This window comes from Carlito syrichta, unplaced genomic scaffold, assembly GCF_000164805.1.
Source record: "Carlito syrichta isolate Samal-C Ts95f unplaced genomic scaffold, Tarsius_syrichta-2.0.1 Scaffold230150, whole genome shotgun sequence".
Lineage (NCBI taxonomy): Eukaryota > Metazoa > Chordata > Mammalia > Primates > Tarsiidae > Carlito > Carlito syrichta.
The window spans coordinates 210,597-227,271 of NW_007174246.1; the positions used below are offsets into that span (position 1 = coordinate 210,597).

General features: G+C 43.0%; 1 protein-coding gene across 1 annotated transcript in view; it reads right to left on the reverse strand.

Moving 5' to 3' along the window:
• CACNA2D3 (calcium voltage-gated channel auxiliary subunit alpha2delta 3) overlaps window positions 1-16,675 on the reverse strand; it is a 198,457-nt gene that overhangs the window by 161,569 nt on the left and 20,213 nt on the right. The window contains exons 2-4 of the mRNA XM_008051748.2: window positions 16,216-16,287; window positions 14,514-14,594; window positions 7,910-7,984 (exon numbers count right to left, since the gene is read on the reverse strand). Of these exons, the coding sequence (XP_008049939.2) occupies window positions 7,910-7,984; window positions 14,514-14,594; window positions 16,216-16,260 (201 nt within the window). The 5' untranslated portion in view covers window positions 16,261-16,287. The remainder of the gene's footprint in view (window positions 1-7,909; window positions 7,985-14,513; window positions 14,595-16,215; window positions 16,288-16,675) is intronic.

The window sequence follows — 16,675 nt, forward strand, 5'->3', positions numbered from 1 at the left end:
CTCCTCCTCCTCCCCCTCCTCCTCCCCCACCTTCTTCTCCCTCCTCCCCCTCCTCCTCTTCCTCCTCCTCCTCCAGGAAGCCCTCCTGTATCTCAGGGAACCCTTCCTCCAGTAAACCAGATCCTTCCTTTGTAAGGCCATTTTTCTTCTGGGTCCCTCTCACTGTCAAGGAATTCTTACTTTGTGAGATGAGCTTCTTGTAGGCAGAGACATCCTTCTGCCTGCTTCTGTGTCTTCATTATCTAGAGCAATGGTTGCCTCAAGGACATCTGATGAAGGTGTGCAGGTGGAAAGGGAGGAAAGAAAGGAGGGCTCGACCAGTCACACTTTTATTTCTGCACCCGACGTAGCAAGGACTCAACAAATGTTTGGTGAATGAATGTGTGTCATCTGCACTTCTCATTTATTGTGGGAAATTGGTACCCACACATCTAATCATCAGCATTGCTCAAACATCCTCCAGATCATTTGTAAAATATTTACTAACTACCCTCTGTGTAGCAGGAAAGTCCCAGCTCTTCACAAGGGGACAGGGAAGAAGTTAAACCCGCAGACATTTTCAAGGAAACTAAAGCAAGAGATGTGATAGAAAGTAACGAAGGAGGAGTATGACTCCTTTTGGTGGGAACAGAGAAACCTCTCTAGGGGAGTAAGCGCAACAATTTGGAGCAGGAAGGAGGTTGGGGTTTCTGAGCAATGGACATAATTCGTCAACTGTGAAATTGCATAATTATATGAAGATTCTATTTAAATCTCAGGTCTAAGTTCTTTGAAATTATACAGAATCTCTTCCTATGGCCCATTGCTTGAACTAAGTGATTGAACTTAGGGATTCTAACAGTGCCCCTACCTTTTAAACTCTTAAACTGGTGTTTGATATGTACTCTCTAATTAGGATTTAACACATATTCACAAGTGTCCATGGGGATGTCCACTTTGTTCCACAGGAAAGGACTAAAATATGAGAACATCTACATTGATTAGCATGTCCATGTGTCAGTTCAGGGATTCAGTAAGCTTCTACAAGGATCCATCTATAACCAGTGTGCATTAGCAAACAGGGCATGCAAAAATAAACTGTCCAGGCATCCACCAGAACAAAGAAGCAGAATCTACATTTAGAGTAGGAGAAGGGCAATCCAGAATGACACGGGAAAAGGCTAGTGTCATGCTAGAAGTCACGCTGTGGAGAACTGGTGGCTAGAACAGCAATACTGAATTCCAGAGGGGATGGAAATACTCTTTAAAAGGTTAGGAAGATGACACAGTTATCTGTGTAATTTGAGCCTGTTAAAAGAGTTAACCTGAGTAGTCCAAAAGAGCAGAAATGGTTTTGGTGTCTAAATATTCTGATTTAGATAACCTGTCAGCTGTGGTTCACCAAATGTGTCTACTGCTTTCCACCCACTGGCCTCTGTGGCAGTTTGGTTTAGGGGTGAACCTACGTGACTGAAAAAGCCAGAGCTTCCCAGCCAAAGTACAGAGCTCATCTGCCCTGGCCATCAAATCAAGGTGCCTTAAATTCTGGGCAACCTCTCACTTTCAACCCTGAAGGCTGGTGAGGCCACAGCCTGGGAAGGAAGGGCAGTGGCCACCAGAGAGAAAACTAACTGACCATTGACTGGCAGCACAGACTTTCGGGATGGCGGTGTAGAGCCTGTTCTAATCCACTTTAAGGAAAGAAGAGGCCCTAAAATCCATTTTATCTACAAGCGTTCAGAATGTCTGGTCATACTCTAGACCTGCATTGTCCCTCATGGTGGCCACAGCCACATGTGGCTCTTCAGCACCTGAAACATGGCTAGTCTGAATTGAGACTATGCTGTAAGTATAGGATACACAACTGATTTCAAAGATTAGTATGAAAAGAATGTAAAAATGTAAAATATCACATTAATAATTTTCATACTGATTACAGACTGAAACACTGATATTTTAGATATGTTGGGCTAAATAAAACATCTTCTTAAACCTACCTTCATCAGTTGTTTTCTTTTTAGTTTGAGTGTCACTCTGTCGCCCAGACTGAGTGCCCATTCACAGCCACCCCAGCATCGGCCTACCGGGTTCAGGCGATCCTTCTACCTCAGCCTTCCAAGTAGCTGGAACTACAGGTACATGCTACCATGCCCGGCTAATTTTTTTATTTATTGTAGAGACAAGGTTTCGACAAGTTGCCCCGGTTGGTCTCGAACCTGCAGGCTCAGGCAATCCACTCGCCTCAGCCTCCCAAAGTACTGGGATTATAGGCTGAGCCACCAAGCCCGGCCACAAGTTTATTTTTCACTCTTTTAAACATGGCTACTAGAAAATGTTAAATGACATAGGTGACTCTTGTTTGTGGCTTGCATTACATTCTTACTGGACAGTGCTAAGTCTAGACAGATTCTGATTGTAATCATCCCATGAGTACCCTGGTATGTTCATGTGACTGCAGAGACCAGGCATCTTGGTCACTCCCCCTCTCCAGTCACTCTGGCTCCCATTTCTTAAAGAACTCACATAACGGAGTGAACTTAGTACACCTAAACTGTTTGGGATTAGCATTCCTGGTCCCGGTACTTTATAGCTGGGCAATTTTGGGAAATCACCATATCACTCAGTGCCTCTGTAACATGGATATATTTGTCTTTCTCTTAGAGAACTCCAGCTTCTCAGCCTGGTACCCACAGTTATCTATGCCCTAACTCCAGGCTGCAGCTAACTGTATCTTCCACAAAGGCCTCCCCTCCCCTTCATTCTTTCCTTAAGTCTCTGGGCCTTTCCAAGTCACCTACATCCTAGGCTTGTTATTCAACTAGTCAATAATTAAAAGTGCTAACACATGCAAAACACTTAGATAGTTCCTGGGATAGTTCCTGTCCCATAAAAAGGAATCAAAGAATGTTAGGAAAACATGGAAAACATACTAAGACCAACAACACTGATAACAAACAATAAAAAGTGCATCTTCTCTAGTGTTCACAATTACTTAATACACATGTCTTATCCATCCTATTTGAATGTGATTTCTTTGAAGCAGAGAACATCTCTGTGACCTCTCCAAGCAGCTTTCTCAGGCCAAAAACATAGTAAAATATCCAACAAATGTTGAAGGAATGAATGTGAATTTATCTCCATCATTCTCACCTCCTGTCTCATCTGCCACCACACATGTGGCCCATGTGACTGGCAAATTCTCATCCAGAACAAAAACTCTCCAGCATCCTTCCCTATCTCCTGGGTTTGCAGACACAGAGCAAGCAGTTTTTGGCAGATTTCAATGCGGGCTTCATGGAAATGGGTCCTAGATTTTGCCTGCTCAAGGCCTCTGTGGAACCCTGCCATGTCTATGCTGCTAAAAGGGAACCTTTTCTGTGTTTTCTTGGAGGTTTGACCTGGTCCACATTCCAGGCCTCCTTAGAGGAAGGACGTCAACTGAGATGCCCTTTCTTCTAAAAGGGAAAGGCAGTTGGATGACCAACAGCTCTACAAAAATACAAATCATGCTAAAGGCAGGGAAAAGAAAAGGAGGCTTATACAGGGAACTACTATTGAAGTAAAATCCACAAAGTTCTCAAAAACAAAGGAAAAATAAAGAGTAAAAAAACATAAGATAGTAACTATATCTTAAAAGACTTTTAGCCTGACTATTAAAGAGTAGTAAAGACTAGGAAAAAAAAATTCTTAGGCGTGTACTAACAACTCAAAAAGTATTTTTCAAGGTTAAGAATATTTAATCAGCCGGGCTCGGTGGTTCAGCCTGTAATCCCGCGCCTTTGGGAGGCTGAGGTGAGTGGATTGCCTGAGCCCGCGGGTTCGAGACCCTCCTGGGCAACTTGGCGAGACCTCATCTCTACAATAAATCAAAAATCAGCCGGGTGTGGTAGTGCACACCTGTAGTTGCGCTACTTGAAAGGCTGAGGTGGAAGGATTGCCGGAGCCCAGCAGGTCGAGGCTGCGGTGGCCAGGAGCGGCCACAGCACTCCAGTCTGGGTGACAGAGTGAGACTCCAACTCGAAAAAAAGAAAAAAAAGAATATTTAATCACTCTTGCTATGCTGTTATTCTGTTCCCTACCTTGAGAATAGGTGCTTGTCCCTATGTGTTCAAACAGACCCCAACCCACTTGAAGATGGCCACATCAGCCTTCAGGTTAATGCAGGACTGGGCCACACAAGGCACCAGCTCAACACTTGTTGAACCAATGGCAAATAATCTATCAGTCACAAGCTGGTGGCAAAGACGGAGTGACTAAGAAACACTTGGAGGAGGATAAAGGAGAGCCCAGTTATCACAGAAAAGTATTACTTTAGCAGCTTTGCCAATTAAACCAAAATGAGTCTGCTGAGTAAGGCCCCTACACTGGAGCTGTTTTTGGAGTCACTTCATGATTCACACCCAAATCATACAAGATTAAAGAAAATACTGGATAAAATCAAGCCAAACACTAAGTTCAGGAGAAAGATTTTATTGGACAAATTAGAAAAATATTGGTATTGTGCTTCAGAGAAACCCACTTCTTTCCTCTGGCTGCAGGGGCAGAAACAACCTCAATGGCAGACAAAGAAGGAATATGAGTTATTTTAGGTGAGCTTGCTCCATCTTCCCCATGCTGGCCACAACCCCACACTCACACCCACTGTGCTAATCTGGCAGTCTTGGCCAGAACAGAGGGGAATGTCCATCTATAATAAGGATTCGATTATATGACTGGGCTTGGAAGAAGGCAGAGGGGGTCTGAATGAGGATTCCCTGTCTGAGCTAGCCAGGACAGCTGCTAGCAGCTGGCTGTTTCTCTAGCCATTCTTGAGTTCTCTGGCCAGGGCAGATGTATGCCCTGTGAAGACACTAGAGTTCCCGAAGCTCAGAAGTTACTTACACCTTTCTAAAAAACCTAAAATCAGTGAAAATGAAGATGATGGTTTTAGAGGATCCCTTCAATCTTTCACCTCCTGAGTTTCTATTCTGTCCTGAGTGAACTAATGGTGAGGGAGCAGGAGGGAGAAAGCAGAGGCAGGTGGTCTAAGCAGAGATGAACAAATATCTTGCACATACCAGGACCAGAAGCATCCATGCAGGCTGACTCTTAACTATCATTCTTCAGGTACTGTGACTTCTAGTATTATTCTTATTGCTATTTTTAGAACAAACAAATGAAAAACTTTGATGTTCTCACGTGGTAGGGCTCATTTGTAACTTCATAGTATAGCTGTCTATCTGTCTTCTAGATCACAGTTGGCCAAGATCCCTATAAGACCCAAAAGAAAACTAAGGGGATGTGCGTGTGTGTGTGTGTGTACATGACCCCTTGCCAATGTTTACAACAACTATCTGAACCACATGACTAATCAAGAAGTGTTCATTTGATTCCCTCTCTAAGTATCCATCACCACCATGTCTTTCCAACCTTGATATCATCTGAGCATAGAACAATAGAACAAATATAACACAAACAGGGTGGCTGAATAATTACCACTTCCCCTGAAATGTCCTGGGACCTGCTTGGCTGCATCAAATCTTTACTTAAATTATCTCAATGACTCTCACAACAAGCTATGATATACATACTATGGTTATGGCAGGATGACAAGAGAAAAATGCTGCCCAGAGAGGCTGTGTGGCTTGCCCAAAGTCACAGCTGAGAGGTAGCAGGACTAGAAGTTGAGCTTCCCTGTGTGATGTTAACATTGAGTTCCTTCCACTATGTTGTTGTCTTTTGCTTAGAAGAAAAATGCAAACTCAAATCAGAGTCAACATATATGTATTGATCACTTTCAGATGGACTCGTTCACATAATCCTCAGTGGTTGGTATCGCTCAAACTTATTCTAAGTATCTAATGGCCTCAGGGTCAGAGACAGATGAATGGGATAGATGATCCATTGGCTTAACCATTCTAATGTTCATATCACGAACTCACACAATGGTTTATCTGTGTGGGTTCTTACAAGTGAAATGTGCAGCATTGGCCTGGGCCACCCCATGCATGGAAACTTGACCCTGGATACCACTTTTGGTGAAACCATCCAATTCAACATATCCACAGTGAGAAGAACAGAAAGATATTTTATTTGTGAGTGTCTGTACTATTAGGGGAGGATCAGGGTTGATGTGGTTGACCTGCTTTTCCAAGAGCCTTTCAGCTGACCTCTCAGTGGCCATAGCTCTGGAGAGTGCATGAGATGGACTATTTACAAACATACATCTGCTGCAAGGCCAGGATATACAGATGACCAGAAAGGCACTGTGAGTAGACTGTGTGGAGGGAAGCCACACAGTGACTTCCATTGCTACAGAGAGAAGGAGGCTACCTTGGTGACTTCTGACATCTGGTTCCATTTTGTTTTTCCTTTAAAAGCCAATATATAGGGAATTAATTCATTCACTGGCAAGATATTCGGATTTGATTGTTTCATGGACTCCGTTCCATTCCAATTTGGAATAAATAAGCACTAGAAGCCCACACTCAGCCACACAAACATGTAACTCCAATGACCCCCAACACACAGTCCTATGCAAGCAGCCTGGAGATGGGTAATATGCTAGCCTTTTTAGACTTAAATATGTCTTTGGACTTAAATGTCTTTAAAACATCAGTGGCTTTTCAATCAGAATTCTCAATAATTCTGAGTTACATTTGGAATTAGCTAACCAGTTAATTTGGTCATTTTCTGATTTAAAAAGAGATGGTTGAAATCAAACATGACCATACATCCCATCTTAAAGCATGCATGTGGGATGCACATGATGTGGTCATGACTCCGTTAATACCAGGGCAATTAGAGCACAGTTGGATGATGATGGAGGTCTCACATGAACTGCTTCTAAACAATGATGCAAGCGAGAAGTGAACTGGTCTCCCACAATGCTTTGCCAACAAACATTTGCATAGCAGCCCTGCTGCTGTTTTCTAATTTGGATGAATGAGAAAAAGACGAGTGGTGTGGATGGATGTGTATGCATGTGTTTGTACATGTCTTTGTGTGTCTGCTGATTGCCACAGGAAACGGCCTACTCTTTCCTAACTTACTGTTCACTGTATTGTTCTTTATACTTTTATATCATCTTTTTAAAAATTAAATAAACACAAACCCAAAAGGATGTCCTTTTTTTCAACTAGTACAGGGATGGTAACACGTGACACACTTGCTGCCAATGCCCTTCCAAAGACAACATGCGATGCTGTCCGTGGATCGGTGCCTCCTGCCTAATGAGCCTGGCTGCTGCCTCAGAATCCTCCTCAACACAGAGGCCTGGGCAGTCCCTACCCAGGGATTCTGGTTGATGATCCCATGGGTTGTCTTGGATTTGGCCTAATCCCACTTAATTCAGAGAGAGAGAAAATGATGCTGAGACAAAGGAAGTAGTTAACATATCAGGTCACCAAACAATGCTACTGAATAGGACATAGTAGGCAGGAAATGGAGACAGTCTCAACTGTTTTGATTCAACAAAAAAGGTGTCAGTGAGCTACACATGAAGAACGTGCTTACACAATGTAATCTGGAGGAAAATCTCATTTAATAAGTTTCCAGGGATCTTGGGTCTAATTTGCTAGACTTACAGTAAATTGGTCTAGGGCTGGAGTATGAGTCTATTTAACACAAAAAGGGACCCATTATAATAGGTTTCCTGCTGTCTAGAGTTAAACACAAATTTTCATATATTGGCAAATGTGAAATAAATAAATAAATGCACATAGGTACATGTGGCTTGTTATAAAAAAATGATGGCAGATATATTTATCCTACATTACTTATGTATTAAGTGTCAAAATACTAGCTATAAACTATTTAAAACAACTTTTACAATACTATGAATTGAGCAGTTCTTCAAGTGAAAACTGCTACAAAGGGTCATCATTGTAGAACTGAGGAATAGATTTGAAAGCCATAAAAGGAGAAATGCAGACATACGTATTTCTCTTACCAGTGGCCTGAGTTCTGGATGCGTCAGGATATATCCATTATTTGTGATTGCAAAGGCATAACCGTGAATCCCTAACTGTAAGAGGAAGCAAAAAAGAAACCATTAGCTTGCTCCCCAGTGAATTCACAAAGCATAAAGCAGCCCGACATTTAGTAATTTACAGCTTAAACTTGGCATTCATAACCCTTATCAGCACAATATTTCATTAAAATGAATGTGAGGCACTGATCCTTGACATTTGGTGGAAATGAAGACCTGTCATAGGATAAACTCAGCAAATAGCACAATTTAAAATGTCACATCCCCACATTGGCATCCAAGGCTTTATTTTGATTTATTTAAAACAAAAACAATTATTTTTTTTTAACAAGAAAGAGGCTAATGTTTCTGGAAAGTGAACAGAACTTGATCAACAGGGGTGTCTTCTCTCTGCCTGTGATAAGGAAAGGGGGGGTTCTCAAGCTGCTTTGCTTCTAGGCTTCCTACAACTCCACACCCACAGGGGCTATCTCAAACAGTTATTTTCCATAACTCTTCAAGGATCAAAGTGTCCCCCAGCCCATCATGGAGCCTGCCAACCCTTTGTACATCCCTCTTCTTCAAATTGTGTGACTGCCCTGTTTCAGTATGCATGCTTCTCTTGACACAAAGCCTGGGTAATTTTCTATGCAGAGCCTCGCTTAATTTATGTTTTCTGACTAAATGGGACTATGGGAAATAGTTTGTGAGCAATGAAATGTTTTATTAGCTTTAAAAAGTATGTAATCAAATTTAGCACTGCACTTATTTAAATAATAATCCCAGCTTTTTGACAATATTTCTATTACACAGTTGACTGCACCCATTGGCTACAATAAATTTACCTACAAATCATTCATGTATTAAAATGGCCTCTGGCATAAAACCCATACTGATCTTTCTCTCTGAAGAAAGAAAACGTAACCCACTTTTGCCAGAGCAGCGAAAGGGGAGAAGAAAAAAAAATTCTCTATTTTTTCCCCAAGGAGTTATTTCACAGTTCTAAGCCCTCACTGTTACTTTTCTTTAAATTCTCTGCCACTCACATTCTCAAATATGATACTATTAAATGATCCAGACAGTGGAGTTTACAAACCAGGTCTGACCCTGTCTGCTTGTTAGCTTAACGTCAAGGTGATGTGAAATTAACTTCAGAGAATTTAACACCGGCAATTAAAAGTTTCCGTTGCATTATATAAAGCAAATATGCATGGGGTAGTCAAAGGCAACAGACGTTTTCTCCTGGAGTTACCTTGCACAGCAAGTCTTAATAAGATTCTACTTGACTCTAATGATAAAAGTATATTTCATTATGCTGTGGAAGATAAACCAGAGATTTCCTATCCTTTGAGATGTATATCATCCCTTTCATCTTGTCTCTCAGAAAAATGTCAGGCACAGTCAACCCTGCATTAATTACCATTATTATGTCCTACTTTAAGATGGACTGGAGGGGTCAAAAAGGACTCTGAGAATCTGACTTTTTCCATTAAAGGCAAAAGTGGCATTTGATTGGGAATTCAACTCAAAATTAGACCAAACAAACAATATTTTGTAGTCACCTCATGTATTTCAGGACCTTCTAACGTCCATTACTTTGGTTCTTGTTTTGCTTGTGGCATGTAATATTCAAAAGAAGGTAAGGCCCCTCTTAATGCCCTGTACATTTCTTGTATAGCCCTTATCAAAGTGGTACGAATCAATTGTTTCTGAAGTCGATTATAAGTAATCAAGACCTTTGATTATTTCATGCCTGCCTCCCCTGGCCAGAAACTAACTTCCATGAGGGCAAAGGTTATACCGTGTAATTAAACCATATGGAGGGGTGGTTGGGATGGAGGGAAGAGAAGCAGGGAAAGGAGGAAAAGGAAGAAGGAAGCAGGGAAACGACACAAGAAATTGCCTCTAGCACAGCGTCTGCAAAGCTAAACTAAACTCCCTGTCCTCTCCCCTGGAATGCGGAAGCTGAGCTCACCTTCCCTTTCCAACATCCTCTGTTCATTGTCTAACTGCCTTCTCTGCTCCTTTAGTGCCTGTTCATGCCTCAACCTACTGGATTCTGCTTTTTCCCTCCCTCCAGTCCCATATCAAAAAGCCACAAAAACTCCTTTCTCTACAGTTGCCAGTGGCCTCCTATTTGCCAAACTCTTCTGGACTTTTTTTCTTAAATCTTATGTTTTATTTAGCCAACTGCTTCTTCTTCCTTGACACTATTCCCTCAGCTTCCCGACCCCATGTTTCTGGGTTTCCTCCTCTCTGTAGGATACTCACCTTCCAGACATTCTGCAAGCACTTGTTGTCCCTAAGGTTCTGTCCCCAGTGGCCCTTGTCTGCTTTGATTCTCCTCTCCTCCAATAAACTTCAGCAATTCCTTATGCCCTGATCTCCAGATCTATGCTTCTGCCTGGGTCTCTCCCTCAGTGTCAGTCCCAGTGTCCAATGGGTGCTGGTCATCTCTTCCTGGCCATCTCACAGGCATCTCAGAACCGTCCAGCTAACACGAATTCTCTTTTTTTTTTTTTTGAGTTGGTGTCTCACTCTGTTGCCCAGACTGGAGTGCAGTGGCCGCTCCCGGCTACCGCAGCCTCGACCTGCTGGGCTCCCGCAATCCTTCTGCCTCAGCCTTCCAAGTAGCTGGAACTACAGGCGCGCGCTACCGTGCCTGGCTAATTTTTTTATTTATTGTAGAGATGAGATCTCACCAAGTTGCCCAGGTGGGTCTCGAACCCGCAGGCTCAGGCAATTCACTCACCTCAGCCTCCCAAGGCGCAGGATTACAGGCTGAGCCACTGAACCGGGCTCATGAAATTCTCTTAAAGCTGCTCTTCCTCCTCCTCTTTCTCAGTAGGTGGCACTACCACCCACCCAGACTCCCAAGTTAGAAGTTAGAAGCTAGAACATCATCCATAGACTCTTTTCTCTTTCATCCCCAGCACCTGAATCCAAGTAATCACTAAATCCTACTAATTTCCCCCCAGATATTACCCTGCTTCAACCCTGCTACCTGACCCTACCACCACTATATTCAATCAACAGATTTCCACAATGGTCTTAACTGCTCTTCCTGCCTCAAAGGTTGGCCCCAACAAAGTCATCCTCCAGATTGATCAGGGTCAAAGGTAACACTAACCATGCTGTATTCCTTTGAAAAACCCACCAAGGATCTCTTTCATGTGTGAGTTAGAATCTATGAGTCTGTCCACCAGGTCTCCCTGGAGGCTGGCCCCTGCCTAAGTACCCAGTCCTGCTGCTTTCCACTCACTGCCTCTCAAGGCATATGGCAGCAGCAGCTCCCCTCCCCCTGCAGTTTTCACTCTCACCCAGACCTTTACTCACAGAGTGCCAGCTGCCTTGAACACTCCTCCTTCCATCTCTCCCCAGCCAATTCTCACCCATGCTAAGCTCAGCCTCAGCATCATCTCCTGCAAAGGTCTTTCCCGACCCTCTTCCTTTGCTTCCTCCTTTCCATACCAAGTTGACACTACATTCACCCTAATGCATAAAAATGCTACACTCACTTTCCTGCCTCTCAACCCCCTGCTAATTTTCTTCCCCTCCCCCACATCCTCTTATTCTAGAAAGAACTGAAGATAGAACCTCCTCCACCAGAATGAGCTCCTTGTGGGGGAGAAGCCAAAGCAATTACCTTTGACTTCTACAGTGTGGAGCTCAAGGTCGGGCATGTGGCAGGTGCTCAGTAAAGGTTTGTGTGTATTTAAGATGTTTACCAGTTTATTCAAATATGACCTAGCTCATCTTGCAAACTTGAATAAAGTAAATATTTAAAGTGAGTTGAAAAAGAGAAGCTTATTTGTCCCAGTAGACCCACAGCCTTCTCAAGCTTGCACCTAGGAAAGTCTTCCCTGACATTCAGAAACCACCTGGTTAAAATTCTTCCCAGGCGAATGTTCTGAGAGAAAAACATCAGAATGTTTTGTGTGTTGGTTGGTGGCATGCTGATAGAATTTAGTGTAGATGTGAGAAGAGATGCTCTGAGCAAATCTCAAAATACATTCTGTGGATGAGTCAGAGAAACAAAAATTTTAATGCGACAATGTCCAACATTTGTTTTTGGCTACAAATCAATATACTGATGAAATCCCTAACTCTTGTTTCATCTGAAGTAGAACCAGTCTCCCTGTCCATTCTAATGTGCAGTCCCGTGGAGTAATAGAGAACAGATCGGACATGAGCCTTTCCAGCACCAGGCCTTGCCAAAGGGGCCCTGGACCTAAAGCATGCTCTCCTGGAGGCCGGGAACCTGCGGGGTCCAACAGCCTGGGGAAAGGAGGCACTTCCCTTCCAACTGGAGAGACTTTGGGCTAATGAAGTGAACCCAATTATAAAATGGCTCGTTATGTTAACAGAGGCCGCGGTGTCTGGAAATTATTGCTGGGGTGTCTGGAATTCTTAATAAAAATTACAGGAAGTCTGATTGCTTGTGGGAAAAAATCTGTGAAGCTAAGGAAGAAAGAAAGAATTCTATCTTCTGGGAAAACCCCAAGAGCCAAGAGCTGACTCATCTTTACAAGGTGTTAATCAGGAGGGCAAGGTGTGACCCGAACCCTACTCCCCAGAGCTCTCCTTGCCTCCATGAGAGAGGCTCATTCGGCCATGGCTGTCCCTGGCTGACATGCACACCTTTCCAAAGCTCTTTATGGGAACCAGGAGTGGGATGCTTTAGATTAAGGATGCGACAGGTATGCTACACCAGTGTCTCTGTCTTCTAACTTGACCCTTGGGAAAGCATAAAACAGAAGTGCCAACATTTCAAGTTTTCTACAGCCAATCTTCCTCTGTGCTCTTGCTGTTCTTTGTTTCATCCATTTTTTACTAGCTGAGTGATGTTGAGAAAGTTCTTTCAAGTATCCTTAACTAAAAATGAGGCCAAATGGTATTCATTTTGTAAGATTGTAATAAGAATTCAATAGATATAATGCATGTAAAGTACTTGGACTATGCCAACCACAGTATGACATTCAATAAATGTGTTACTGTGCTGTAATTACTATCGTGATTTTATTTTAACATTTTAACTATTACCATTGTTGTTGTCATTGCTCTTATGGTTCCTAGTAACATTGGGGTTGTAGAGGGTTAAAATCATGGGTCTCACACTTGCAAGCTGTGAGACTTGGCAAGACATTTAAGCTTTTGGTGTCTCAGTTTAACTGTAAAATGTGGGTAATTATAATGTCTACCTATTATTAAGTAAGATAATGGTATAATATAAAGAGCTTAGCACACTGCCTGATAGAAAAAATTCTGAGAAATTGACCCACGAGATAGTTGTTACTGGTTCAATATTATATTCATTCTTTCTTAGTTTATTGGACACAAATCAAGTAGCAGCCCTGTGATTGGGTTTCTATATCTCAAGTGTAAAAAGAAGCTTAAGGATCATTTGCAAACATTCTTCATAGGTGGGATGCCCTTCCCTAAACATTGGGCCAGCCATTCTGGACACCTAAGTCTGGGGATTTCAACAAAAGTGAAGTTCACTGGTTTTAGGGGCCTCAAAACCTTTTTCCTTATCCCAACCCTCAACTTTCTATTTCTGGGAAGCTACAGTTTCCAACACTTGATTATAGAGCTTTGTATCAACTAAATGTCCTATTGTGCCTCTGGAAACAATTTCAATTATAAAAGCCTTGGTTGATGAAGCTGGTTGTTAACATTTGACAGAAGGAGAACAAAGGATTTGAGGGCCTTGTTCACATGTACCTTATCAATGACAGAGCTAAGAATCTCCAGAACCAAACACTTATCACTACCTGCTTCCACCTGAGGTCCAGGAAGGCTGATGGGCCCCTCGCAGCTGTGTTGAATGAGGCCTCAGCACATCAAGAAAGGAAGTGCTGAGAAAGGGGGCCCTGGTAGCCAATAATTCCAGTTTCCTGGCCTCCCTCCAGATGGGGGCAGAGGGAGCCTTCGTCAATTTGAGCCTGCCCAAAATGGAGACGAAGATAGCCAGTCTGCTTGGTGCTAAGGGAAGGCGGAGTAGATATAGTGTCAACCCCTATGCAGCCAGCGGAGTCCTTAGTCCAGTGAGCCAACAGGACCTGGCATGGGGGCTGCTCTTTGACACCTCCCACACGTACACACCCACGTACACATCCAGAGGGCTCTTGGGCAGTGCTGTGTGCCTGTGTCGGACTCGAGAGTGCCTCCTCCATCCCACTTTTTGATCTGCTTTTCTAATGAACCCCCATTTGAGAACAGGGCAGAGTTTGTTTTCTATGCAGGATCTAAAAACTCTCTGGGCCGTCTTTTAAAAAGGCAAACCAGTCATGTCAGTACTCTGTGTGTATCAGAAAGATGCAATGATCACATCAAAACTTTCAAATTCACACTGATTCTTTAAACTGAGGGGGGTGATTAAGAAAAACAGTAAGTCATTTTAAATTAAAAAAACAAACAAAAACCGAGTAACTGAGCAGATGGTACAAAGACAGGCTAATAGGTTATGATGGTGGTAAGCAGAAACACTGCTCCAGAGGGAAGTAGAATTTGAAGCCTGGCTTTTGTGAAGACAAGGCTCCTGATAGTTCTGCTGCTCTGATTTCATTAATTAGTCGTACATTACCTTGTATTTGGGGATAGTTTTCAGAAGTTCTTTCACTGGGACATCTGTGCCAACCACTCCAAGGAGAATGCCCTTCGACCTCTGTTGAAAATGAACATTGGACAATAATAACAATAAGTTAACCTGGATAAAGAAATAGAACCTTGTGAGAAGTCACACACCCCTAGATCACTGGCTGGTGCCTTTCCCAAAGTGATAGAGATTGAGGATTAATCTGGATATCCAGGAAGGAGTCTCTTCTACCACCATTCTGCACCCCAAATATTACTCGACAAGAATGGTAGCTTCCCAGGCCAACCATTAACTGCTACAACCCCCAACACACACTCACACCAAGACTCCTCTCCTAAAAAAGCCCAAGTTTCAACAGCTAAGGACTCTAATCAGTAAGCCAGTTTCTCTTATGAAAGCTCTTTACAGGAAAGACAGCATGTTAACTGCTTTCTCAATTTACACTGCCATCTGGTGCCCAGGAGAGAGAGACTAAATATCCAGAGAAAGATGTAGTAACCCTAACCCTTTTAGTAACCGAGGACCAAGGTGAAGGAATAGGCCTGCAGGGTCCCCATGTCCATGGCAGGTGGTTGTAGTGATTTGCTTACACTTTCCAATATCAGAAAGGCCACTGGGAAGAATCTACAAATTGCTGCTCTTGATTGTTTCCTTTAAGGCTTGTGGTGGGTGGAAGAGTATCCCTCTAAGTCCACCCAAAACGTCAGAATGTAATGTTATTTGGAAATAGGGTCTTTACAGATGTAAAAGATCGGGATCTTGAGATAAAATCATCTTGGATTTAGGGTGGAGATTAAATCCAATGATTAGTCTCTGTATAAGAAGAAGGGAGGACACCGTGAGACATATAAGAGGAGCAGGCCACGTGAAAACAAGGACAGAGCCTAGAGTGATGCTGCCACAAGTTAGGAAATGGCTAGGGCCCCAGAAGCTGAAAGAGACAAGGAAGAATTCTTCCTAGAAATGTTGGAGGGAGCATGGCCTGCTGACATCTTGATTTCAGATTTCCAGCCTCTGAAACTATAAGATGATAAATTTATGTTTTTTATTTTTGTTTTGTTTTGCTTTTTGAGTCGGGGTCTCACTGTCACCCAGGCTGGAGTGCAGTGGTACAATCATGGCTTACTGCTGCTTTAACCTCCTGGGCTCAGGCAATCCTCTGCCTCACCCTCCAGAGTAGCTGGGACTACAGGTACTTGCCACCATACCTGGCTAACTTTTTAATTTATTGTAGATACAGAGGTCTCACTATATTGCCCAGGCTAGTCTTTAACTTCTGGATTCTCGCCTTAGCCTCCCAAAGTGCTGGGATTCAGGCATGAACCACCACACCCCACCAATTTCTGCTTTTTAAGTCTTAGGACACTAATAAAGAGTTGGTAACTATAAATCAAAGAGATGTCAGTCCACCAGAATCAAGGATTATCTCTAGGGTTTTTCCTCCTTGGGTCATTTAACACTTAAATTTTGGGAAACTGCTAAGGGTGATGCAAGCTCTAAAGTGACACCTGCTTGAATTCCTCGCTTCTATTGTTGATTTGATGATTCTAACAGCAGGATGAAACAATAAGCAAAAATGAAATACAGTACTTCCTATCCTTAAAAAACAAGTCCCCAGAGCTTGAGTCGGAGGGGGTCTGAGGAAACAGCCATCCTAGCCTCAAGCAGGAAGCACAGTCTCCATACTCACGGTTTCGTTCTGCTTACTAAACACAGGCATGGCTACAGTGGTCATCAGGACGAGGCCCTGATCATCAGTCAGCTGGATGGGGAGAGAAAAGTTGGTTATCTGAGGATGGTCTAGAAACCACGGTTCCGGAGGCTACCCCCCTTGACCATCACGTCGTTTCCTGACCACAGGCTGTTGAGAATGGACCAGTGCCCACTCAAACCTTTTGTGGAGGGAGGGCCACAATGTGCCTCCACCCTGATTTGCAGATGACAGTCCCAGCCTCCCACAAGTTGCCTCAGTCACTCCAGCTGATCTGTTTTCTGCTTTCAGAGCATTTTGGTTCAATTGGAGCCTTGTTTGGATCTTACAGATTTGTTTTATTTTATTACCAAAGATTTATTTTACTACCTTACTTCTCAGACATTTATGTTCAAAAATAATGCTTCTCCTTAACCTAAATATTGAGGATCGGAAAGCA